Here is a 12,025-nt window from a genome sequence, read left to right on the forward strand (position 1 = left end):
CAATACTCAAGGTGAGGCCTCACCAGTGCTTTATAAAACCTCAGCAAAATAGCCCAGTCCTTGTATTCAAGACATCCTGAAATGAATATTAATATTATATTTGCCTTCCTCACTACTGACTCAACCTGCAAGCTAACTTTTCAGGTGTTCTACACAAGGACTGCCAAGTCCCTTTGCATCTCAGATTTTTGGATTTTCTCACCAGTTAAAAAAGTGCTCACATTTATTTCTACTGCCATGACTAAGTGTCTCACCATGCATTTTCCAACATCGTATTTCATTTGCCATTCTTGCCCATTCTCCTACTCTGTCCTTCTGCAGCCTACTTGTTTCCTCAACACTACATGCCCCTCCATGAATCTTCATATCATCTGCAAACCAGGCAACAAAGCAATTTATTCCACCATCTAAATAATTGATACAGGTGGCCACAGTTTTTTGAACATTCGCTTTACAAAAGCTCGCTGTTACAAAAGACCTATATTAGTACCGGTTTTCATTAACCAAGAAAGATTTTCACTTTTACGAAAAAAAGACGGCCGCTTTATATGTGTATTTACTCCGAAAAAGACTACCATGACTGTAAAGCCTTGTGTGGGCAGTTGTGCGTACATGCGTGTACGTGATTATGCATATACCTACGTATGCATGTATGCGCACATGCATGTACGTGCCAATTTTTTTCTCCAAATCAATTTTGGTTCACTGTCTTCCCGATTTTGGTAAGTGAAACTACACCATACATACAATATTTCTACTTTATACAGCCTGTATATTTGTCATATCATTCCTGCTTTTATTCGTGTTATTTTAGGTTTTATGTGTTATTTGGTATGATTTGGTCGGTTATTTTTTGGGTCTGGGAACGCTCAAAAATTTTTCCCATATAAATTAACAGTAATTGCTTCTGCGCTTTACAACATTTTGGCTTACAAACTGTTTCATAGGAATGCTCTACCTTCGGATAGTGGGGGAAACCTGAATACAACATTAAAAGGAGCGGTCCCAACACTGGTTTCTATGGAACACCACTAGTCACTGACAGCCAACCAAAGATCCATTTATTCCCACTTGCTGTCTCCTACCAATCAGCCAATGCTTTGACCATCTTAGTAACTTTCCTGTAATAGCAGTGGCTCTGAACTTGGTAAGCTGCCTCACGTGAGGCACCATGTCAAAGGCCTTGTGAAGGTCCAAATATACAACATCCACTGCATCCCCCTTATCTGTCCTATTGATAATCTCTTCAAAGAATCCCAACAGGTTTGTCAGGCAAGATTTCTCAAGGAAACCATGCTGAATTTGTCCTATCTTGTCCTGTGTCACCAAGTACTCCATAACCTAAACTAACAATTGACTCCAACATCTTCCCAACCACTGAGGTCAGGCTAACTGACCTATAATTTCCTTTCTGCTGCCTTCTTCCTTTCTTAAAGAGTGGGTGACATTTGCAATTTTCCAGTCCTGTGGTACCATGCCAGAGTCCAATGATTTTTGAAAGATTATAACTAATGCCTCCACAATCTCTACCACTACCTCATTCAGAACCGTAGAGTGCAGTTCATCTCGTCCGGGTGACTTCTATACCTCAGCGCCTTCTCCCTTGTAATAGTAACTGCACTGACTTCTCTTCCTTTACATATTACAACACCTGGCACACTGCTAGAGTCTTCCACAGTGAAGACTGATGCAAAATACTCATTCAATTCATCTGCCATCTCCTCGTCCCCCATTATTATTTCTCTGGTCTCATGTCCTTTCAGTCCTATATCCACTCTCAAACGAATGATTTTTAAAACATACTTGAAGGTTTTAATCTCCACTTTGATATTGTTTGCTGGTTTGCTTTCATATTTCATCTTTTCCCTTCTCATGATTCTTTTAGTTGCTCTCTGTAGGTTTTCAAAAGGTTCCCAATGCTCTATCTTCCCACTAATCTTTGCTTTGTTGTATGCCCTCTCTTTTTTGTTTTTACATTAGCCTTGAGTTCCCTTGTGAGCCGCAGTTGTACTATTTTGTCATCTGGGCATTTCTTCATTTTTGGAATACATCTGTCCTGCACTAGGCATTGAAGGCGTGGAGTGCTTCATTTTCTAATAGAGATGGAATTCAACATGATATAGTCAGAGAACATCCACACTTCTAATACTGCGAGAAGGATAACCATTGATGAAGATGGTCATGTTAAAACTCTGCCCTAAAGGATCCCAGCAGGGCTGGGATTAATGACCTGTCAAAACCACAACCACCTAATGTGAGTGGTAGAACTCCAACTGCTAGAGTGTGTTCCCCATGTAGACTTTAGATTGCTGTGCACTGTCAAATGCTGCCTTGACCGAAGTCAGTCTCTCTCCCCTCATCTCTCTGTTCTCCAGTAATACCTGAATTTGTGTAGATCTGGTGTAGAATAGTGCTGGTCCAGATCCAAAGCAAGCATCCCCAAAGTAGGTTATTGCTGTTTCAAAAAAAATTGTTGCTAACATCTTCCATGTTGAGCTAAGTAATTGTATTTGAGGCTGAGAAATACATCCTCAAAATAGGAGGCATCCTTTTAGAACATACATGAGGAGGAATTTCTTTCACCAAAGAGTGGTAAATCTGTGGAATTCATTGCCACAGACAGCTGTGGAGACCAGGTCATTGGAAGTCACTACACTCTTTATGAAGAGAGAAAAGCAAAAGAAACTACAGGCCAGTTTGCCTAACCTTAAGGGTTGGAAATTGTTGGAGTCTATTATTAAGGATGAGGTTTCAGGGTACTTGGAGACTAGTGATAAAATAAGTCAAAGTCAGCATGGTTTCTGTAAAGGGACATCTGGCCTGACAAATCTATTAGAGTTCTTTGAAGAAGTAACAAGCTGAGTGAACAAAGAAGAGGCAGTGGATCACATTTACTTGAATTTTTAGAAGGCATTGATAAGATGCCACTCATAAGGCTGCTTAACAAGACAAAATCCTGTGACATTACAGGAAAGATATTGGCATGGATAGAGAACTGGCTGAGAGGGAGGAGGCAGCGAGTGGGAATAAACAGGGCCTTTTCCGGTTGGCTGCCAGTGACAGATGTTCCTCAGGGGTCAGTATTGGGACAGCTACTTATCACATTTTCACAGGGGAAGGTAGTGCTGAGGAAGCAATGCAATTACAGCAGGACTTAAGACGAATTGGAAGAAGGGGCAAAGAAGTGGCAGATGAATACAGTTTCAGGAAATGTATGATAATGTATTTTGATAAAGGGAACAATAGCGTGGACTATTATCTAAATGGGGAGAAGGTTCAAACATCAGAGGTGCAGAGGCACTCACGAGTTCTCATGCAAGATTCCAAGGTTAATTTACAGGTTGAGTCGGTGGTAAAGAAGGCAAATTCAATGTTGTCATTTACTTCAAGGGGAATAGAATATAGAAGCAAAGAGATAATGCTGAGGCTTTATAAGACATTAGTCAGGCTACAGTAGGTGTATTGTCAACAATTTTGGGCCCCATATCTCAAAAAGAATGTGTTGTCATTGGAGAAAGTCCAGAGGGGGTGCACGAAAATGATTCCAAAAATGAAGGGGTTAACATGAGGAACACTTGGCAGCTTTGTGCCTGTACTCACTGGAATTTAGAAGAATGCAGGGGGATCTCATTGAAACCTACCGAATATTGAAAGGACTAGATAAGGTGGATGTGGTGAGGATGTTTTCCTGTGGCGGTGATATTCAGAACTAGAGGGCACAGCCTCAAAATTGAGGGGCTAAAAACAGAGTTAAGGAAAAATTTTTTTAGTCAGAGAGTAGTCAATCTGTGGAATGCTCTGCCACAGACTGTGCTGGAGGCTAAGTCCATGGGTATATTTAAACATGGAGACCAGTTTTGTGCTGGAGAAATATATATCACTGTTCTCTATTCTACTCCCAAACATGATATGTGCTGAATGTGTGTAGGCCTCCGTTAGTCTCGATAGACCATGGATTTGCGCCTTGGAAAGTTTCCAGGGCACAAGCCTGGGCAAGTTTTTTTTTTAAAAATGGAAGACCGGCAGTTGCCCAAGCTGCAAGTCTCCCCTCTCCGCGCCACCAATGTTGTCCAAGGGAAGGGCATTAGAAATGCTGAATAACATACTGTATTGTATGTTTGGGGAAGCTTTCGTTTCTGATTAGCAGTAATTTATAATTTCAGACTATTCACAGCATTACCTGGAAGCATTATCAAACTTAGTAAAGGAGGCTTAACAGCACAGATTACGAATATACTGTGGAAATAATCACAAACAATGAGAAAAGTCCCATTCATGTGTACTCTTGTTTTTCATTCCACTGAGTCCAACATCATGGCTTATCTGCATTACCTGCTTTGTCGTACAATCAGTTTGTCCAGGATTTTTGTTCATAAACTAATGTAGCATAGAAACAGGCCCTTTGGTCCAAATCTTCCATGCCATTCAAGATACCCATCTAAATTAATCCCAATTGCCAGTATTTGTCTCATATCCCTCCAAACCTTTAACACTCATGAACATATCCAGATGCTTGAACCATTTCTTCTGGTAGCTCATTTCATATATCCATCAACCCTAATGTGAAAAAGTTACCCTTCATTAAAACTATCCTGTCTCACTTTAAACTAACGATCTCTAGTTTTTGATTCCACAGTCTCGGATTAAATGCATTCAGTATTTATCCCATGTATGCCCCTATGATTTTATTCATTGAGGACAAAGACCCTGCAAGGAATAAAACACTGGAACTGGATGGTGTGATGTCCCTCCCCCCCCCCCCCCCCCCGCCCCAAAGGTCCTCTGAAAGAGTGTGCTGAGAAGCTGTGTGGAGTTGTCCAGCTCATTTTCAATCTGATTCACAGCTGGAAAGGGTCCCAACTGTATGGCAAGCACACAGTATCCCAGTACCCAAGAAGGGCCAACCAAAAGTTTTGAAAAACTGCTGTCTAGTGGCCCGGACCTCACACATCACAGACTTGAGAGGTTAGTTTGGGCCTACCTCTGACCCCTGGTCAGATCGGCCCTTGATCCCCTGCAGTTTGCCAACCAATAGCATGTTGGAGTCAATGATGTTGTCATCTACTTGATGAACAGAGCCTACTCTCATTTGGATAAGCAAAGCAGCTCTGTAAGGATCATGTTTTTTTCATTTCTCAAATGCTTTCAATACCATATAGCCCTCATTACTGGGGGATAAGCTATGTTCAATGCAGGTTGGCACTTCCATTGTATTCTGGGTAATGGACTACCTGTCTGACAGACAGACCATAATTTGTGCAGCTTCAGAGTTGTGTGTCAGGCAGGGCTATAAGCAGCACTGGGGCCCCACAGTGGATGGTATTAGTTCCCTTCCTGTTTACCCTGTATACCTCGGACTTTAGACACAACACCGAGTCATGTCATCTGCAGAAATTCTCTGATGACTCATCAACAGTTGGGTGTATAAAGGAAGGAAAGGAGGATGAATACAGGGCCCTAGCAGAGGACTTTGTCAAATAATGCAAGCTGAATCATCTGCAGCTCAACATCCGTAAGACAAAAGAGATGGTAATGGACTTTAAGAAGACGAAGCCTGCGCAGCTCCCCGTTACTATTGATGGTGAGGACATGGATGCTGTGAGGACCTACAAATACAGTTGGCCCTCCTTATCCGCGGATTCCGCATGCACGGATTCAACCAACCGCAGATAGAGAAAACTGAAGTTCTCTCTCCAACACTCGTTGTTTGAGAATGTACAGTCTACTTTTTCTTGTCATTATTCCCTAGATAATACAGTAAAACAACTATTTACATAGTATTTACATTGTATTAGGTATTGTAAGCAATCCAGAAATGACTTAAAAGTACAGGCAGGGTTATGAATGAGTTCCATTCCTGAGTCAGCCTATAAGTCAGTTTTGAAGTCAGAACAGGTACATCTGGTATTATTTAGCATCAGTCAGTCAAATGTTTTTCTTAGTATATGGTACATATTTTACCTTCCTATGCATATAAAACTTAAGAAACATACATATTTCAATAACTAAACCACTGCGTTGTTTAGCAATAACTGTAGCTTTCATCGGGGCAGGGCCTTTCACATGCTCCATTAAAATTGTTGTGATCGTTGACTGATTGTAGCCTAATTCTTTTCCGATGACCGATGGCATTTCACCTCTTTCCAATCACTTTATTAGTTCCACCTTATTTTCAATTGGGATTGTAATTATTTTCGTGAACTGAAACACTGCACTGCCAGGTCCTATCCTAATGTCCACGCACTGACACATGTTAAATAAAGTTCGGGGTTCCACTGGTCCTAAAGACCACTGCACTGAGACAGGTTAAATAAGGGACTTGAGCATCCACATTTTTTGTTATCCGCAGGGGGTCCCGGAACCAATCCCCCGTGTATAAGGAGAGCCGACTGTGCCTGGGGGTGCACCAGGAAAACAGGTTTGAGTGAAGCATTAACAGAGGCTGCAGACAAGCATTGCCAGATTCACCTCTACTTCCTAGGGAGACTGAGGTCCTTTGGCGTATGCAAGCCTCTCCTTCATATGTTCTACCAGTCTGTTGTCGCCAGTACAATCTTCTATGCAGTGGTGTGCTAGAGAAATTGCATCAATACAGGTGATGCCAACAGGATCAATAAACTGATTAGTAAGGCTGGCTCTGCTATAAGAATCAAACTGGACACATTGGAGGCTGTGGTAGAACAAAGGACCTTACTGAAAATCCTGACAATTCTGGACAATATTTCTCACCCTCTGCATGCCACCTTGGCTGATCATGGTACATTCAATAATGTGCCACAGATTCTGTGCTGCTCCAAAGAGGTCACTCTTACCCATGGCCATTAGGCTCCATGATGAACAAACCTATAGTTGGGGAAGTAATGACCCCCTCCTGTTAGACTGTTCGAGGTAACATTTTTTTTTATTCTTTCTTACTTTTCTAATATTTGCATATCTGTGCACTTGTAATGCGATTGTGACACTGTGATTTCCTTTGGGATCAACAGAAATATCTATCTACGCCTGCCCAATCTCTTCCCATAACATGGAGTCCCAAAAATATTTGCACAATCTTCTTTGCATTATTTTCCAGTTTAATGGTGCCTCTCTTATAACAGGGAAACAAAACAGCACAATTATCTTACCAAGAGAACATCTTTAACGTATTGGTACAGACCTGGCATGGAAGGAGCTGTTGTCCGCTGCCCATTACTTTTCACGGTTCCTTCGTATGCTACTGTGATATCATACACTGCATCCAGGTGGCACCTCAAGGTGTTAACTGCTATCTGTGTCGCCTTCACACGTGGAGACATTACATGGCTTAACTCTGGTAGCCCTGAAAGTGAACAAGGATACATTTACCTTGTAAGCTTAGAAGATATATCTGCAACACTAACGTACAAAGACAGAACATTGAAATTTAAATAATCTATACACGGAATTAAATTTATACCTGATATGAAGTGAAATTCCTCTTCCATCATACAAAAGTATTTGATTGAATAAAGAATTCTAATTTCAACAAAAACACTTAAACTCTGGAATTATAGAACAGGAGGACTGGACTGAACAGTTCTCAATCATGTTCATTGTCAAATCACTTCCCAATGTTTTATCTTACCGGTTCAGGATGGACCTGTTTAGTATTTTCATTAACAATTTTCAACCTAAATATTACTACAATAATATAAAATACATATTTCATATTTGCTTTTTGCACTACTTATCTTTTATATTTCTTACTACAATTTTCTTTTTTATTTCTGTGTAATGTAATGTACTGCAACTGCAAAAAAACAAATTGCACAACATATATTAAGTGATATTAAACCTGATTCTGATTCTGGGTAACTGCAGTGATCTATAATCAATAGCATTTATTTTTCCCCCATTTTATTCAGAAACAAACTGCACATAATGGGATTTCAATACCATTACCATTTCAATATCAGGATTCAAAACAAACTCATCTCCAAATGCTGAGACCTAGCATTCAGCACCTCCACCTGCAACTGGATTGTGGCCAAATGACTGCATTCAACATCTCCGTCATGATTATCCTCAACACTGGCGTTCCTTAAAGCTGTATCATCAGCCCATTAACTCTACACCCTACACACTCATGACTGTGTGAATAGGTTCTGCATTAACTACATCTCTTATAATCAGAAAGAGAACACACAGACAGAGTCTTTGTGTCAAGAGAACAACCTTTCTCTCAACATCAGCAAAAGAAGAGAACTGGTCACAAACTTGAGGAAGTGGGATGGACTACACTGTCTGTACCAGCAATACTGAGATTAATAATATTGAAGTATGCATAAGTTACCATTTACTACCTTGAGATTAATTTCCTTGTCAGTATTTACAGGGAAAAATATGTAATAGAATTTATGAAAAATTATACCTATTCAAAGACAAACAAACAAATAATGTACAAAAAACAAACTGGGCAAATAATACTGAGAAGTTGAGTTGCAAAGAGTCCTTGAAAATGAGCATGTAAGGTTGCAGAATCAGTCCAGCATTGAGGTGAGTGAAGTTATTCACGCCAATTCCAGAGCCTAATAGATGTAGGGTAATAACTGTTCCTGAACCTGATGGTGTGGGACCTAAAGCTTCTGTATCTCCTGCCCAACTGCAGTAGTCTCCTGCCCAACTGCAGTAGTGAGAGTCCACAGAGAACTTCAGTACTTGGACAGGGACACCCTCTGGACTAGATGTCTCTTATGGATTCATCTTATTGAAGAATGTCGGAATATTGGAGATTTAAGGTATAGGGTCATCCAGAGATGTGGGGGCTTGTCATAGTTCTTCCTATCAAAGCATGCAAAGAAGGCAATGAACTAATCTGGGGGTCAATGGGTCACTGCCTCTTGTAAAACCCAATCTCACCTTGTACGATGTTACATTGCGCAAAGCCCTGCCACAAGTTGTCAAGCGCCCATCTGTGATTCCAACTTAGTCTGAAATTGCCTTATTGCATTGACAACGGCTTCTAGATGTCGCACAGGACTTCTGAAAAACTGAGTCACCAACCCTGAACACCACAGATTGTGCCCTCAACAAATTAGGAATCTTCTGGCTCATCCAGGGCTTCTGGTTGGGGAAGCCTTAAAATAGTTCTGTGGGCACACACTTGCCCTTACGATGTTGATGACTGCAGTATGTTCATTTCAGTCTGCTGACGAATCCTTGAGCGTGATCCCATCCACTAACTTGAAACAATCCCAAATTCATTCCTCCACCTCTGCTGTCCAACTCTTCCTAATCCTCTTCACTGGTGCTGCGCTCTTCAGTCTCTCTCTGTACACACAGACATCACCTGGCGAAGTCCAGCAGAGAAGCATGTTGACAGATTTTACCTACAGGAATGCGTCAGCAAATTTAGATGTTTTACGCTTGGAAGTGATAACCAAGTTCCAGACATGCATGCATTTATAAAAGGGAGTCGTTCTACATGCAGCAGCTGAAAATCCAGAGCAACACACACAAAATGCTGGAGGAACTCAAGTCAGCTAGCGTCTATGGAAATAACAATTCAGGCAGAGACCCCGAGTCTTGATCATAGTCCTGATGAAGGGTTTCAGCCTGAAATGTTAACTGTTTATTTCCCTCTATCAATGCTGACTGACCTGCAGAGTTCCTCCAACATTTAGTATATTATTTTTTTGAACATTAACCCAAAAGCTCACTGGTGCTACACGTAATTCACATCTAGCTAAGATCAACTAAAGGACAATCACTGATAAAATAAGAAATGCAGTAGCTGATTGTTTTGTGTATGTGAAATGAAAGTACCTTTTATCTATTTCCATTAAGTTGTTAAATGAATGGATATTGATCAAAGCTCTACAGCAGAGGTTCTCAACTTTTTCTAAACACCATCGGCCTCTACCATTAACCGAGGGGGGCCCATGGATTCCAGGTTGGGAACCCCTGCTTTTCAATCCTTTCCAAATTGCTCATCCCTGAAACACAACCATGGAGCAAGATACATACATCAGGATGCTCTTCATTGATTACAGCTCATATTTAATACTATCATCCCTTCAAAACTCATCAGTAAACTCTTAGGACTTGGGCCTCAAAACCTCTTTGTGCAATTGGTTCCTAGATTTTCTAACTTGCAGACCTCAATCAGTGTGGATTGGCAACAACATCTCCTCCACAATCTCCATCAACACAGGAGCACCACAGGGATGTGTGCTTAGTCCCCTGCTCTATTCACTTTTCACCTATGAGTGTGTAAGTAGAGCTCCAACACCACATACAAGTTTGCTGATGACACCACTGTTGTGGGCTATATCAAAAGTGGTGATGAATCAGTATACAAGAGGGAGATTTCAGCAAATCGTCAAAAACCTTGGCAAATTTCCGAAACTGTGTGGTGGAAAGTGTGTTTACTAGCTACAGCCTGGTATGGGAATACCAATGCCTTTGATCGGAAAATCCTAAAAAGGCAGTGGATTCGGCCCAGTACATCGCAGGTCAAGCCCTTCCAACCACTGAGCACATCTACATGAAACACTGCCATAGAAAAGCAGCAGCCATCTTCAAAGATCCTCACCACCCAGGCAAAGTTCTTTTCTCGCTGCTGCCATCAGGTAGACGGTACAAATGCCTCATCAGCACCTTTGATACAGCCCACAACAGTGGTGTCATCAGGAAACGGTCATAGGTGTATAGGGAGGAAAGCAGGAGACTAAGCACACATCCCTGAGGTGCTCCTTTGTTGATGGAGATTGTGGAGGAGATGTTGGAGCCAATCCATCCTGACTGAAGTCTGCAAGATAGGAAATACACCACCAAGTGCAAGAACAGTTACCATTCTTCAGCCATCAGGCTCCTGAACAAAAGGGGATAACTACACTCATTCTATTTCTGCTGTTCCCACAACTGATGGTCTTCCTTAAGGACTCTATCTTGTTATTTCATGCTCTTTCATTTCATGTTATTTCATACTTGTTATTTATTGCTATTTATTTATATTTGCATTTCATAGCTTGTTGTTCATTGATCCTGTTTAGTTACTGTTATATAGATTTGCTAAGTATGCCCACAAGATTCTCAGGGTTGTATACAGTGACATGTAGGTACTCTGAAAATACATTTTCAGAATTTAAGGAAAATGACAAGTGCAGGATTTCCTGAGTACCAGCAGTATGTCAGCAAGGACTATCAACTGGTAATAGTAATTAATGTCACATGCACTGAGATACAATGGAAAGATTTTCTTTTGCATACTATGTAGTTTTCCTTCACTTAAGAGAAGAAAAACTTTGATCTCAAACCTCAACAGCCTTGCAGCTATATCTGCTCATGGGGAAGACTTCAGGAGTAAACCTGAGGAAACATCCTGAGTTGGAGTTCTGCAATGAGTTCAACACTGATTTGTAACTCCTGTGACACGCCTGGTGCCAATCTGTTTCAGTCTCTGCCGTTCCTTTAGATTCATCAACTGTTTGAAGAATGGGAGCCTGTGGCACAGGCAACACCTTGCTCTTCCTATCATACTGTTCTGGCTTGCATCTACATAGACAAATGCAACACCCGTGGTCAATTCCGACTAGAGGAGGCCTCATAATCATGCACACAAATTGATCCATCTATAAGTATACCAGCATAGTACAAAATGGGTGTGGAGGAAGAAGCAGAATTTAAATTATCGTGTTCCATTTACTGAAAAAAGTGCAGTGCAGCAAAACAATAAGATGCAAGGGCAACAGCATGACAGACTGGGAGATCAAGAATTCAAAGTTCAAAATCAAGCCTTGAACAATAAACATTTTCTATGATAATACCTCAAATATATTGAAAGAAATGGCAGCGTGAAAGAACAAAAAAATAATCTGCTTCCATCTCATCTGAACATTCCTTTCCTCCAAAAATTGTAACTAACCTTTTTGGTCCCTTGAGCCCTTTCACTGCACCATCAAATCAGAATCAGATTTATTCTCACTAGTAGAGCTAATAGGACTTGATGTTTCAATCCCTATAATTCGGCACTCTCGATGTTGCCAGTGGGCTTGGAGTGGTGACA

The 12,025-nt window shown here is 41.0% G+C and overlaps 1 protein-coding gene across 1 annotated transcript in view; it reads right to left on the reverse strand.

The window, feature by feature from the left end:
- agpat5 (1-acylglycerol-3-phosphate O-acyltransferase 5 (lysophosphatidic acid acyltransferase, epsilon)) overlaps nucleotides 1-12,025 on the reverse strand; it is a 147,573-nt gene that overhangs the window by 69,369 nt on the left and 66,179 nt on the right. The window contains exon 6 of the mRNA XM_059982040.1: nucleotides 7,157-7,318. Coding sequence (XP_059838023.1) covers nucleotides 7,157-7,318 — 162 coding nt within the window. The remainder of the gene's footprint in view (nucleotides 1-7,156; nucleotides 7,319-12,025) is intronic.

The sequence above is a fragment of the Hypanus sabinus genome, chromosome 10 (assembly GCF_030144855.1).
Source record: "Hypanus sabinus isolate sHypSab1 chromosome 10, sHypSab1.hap1, whole genome shotgun sequence".
Classification (NCBI taxonomy): Eukaryota; Metazoa; Chordata; class Chondrichthyes; order Myliobatiformes; family Dasyatidae; genus Hypanus; species Hypanus sabinus.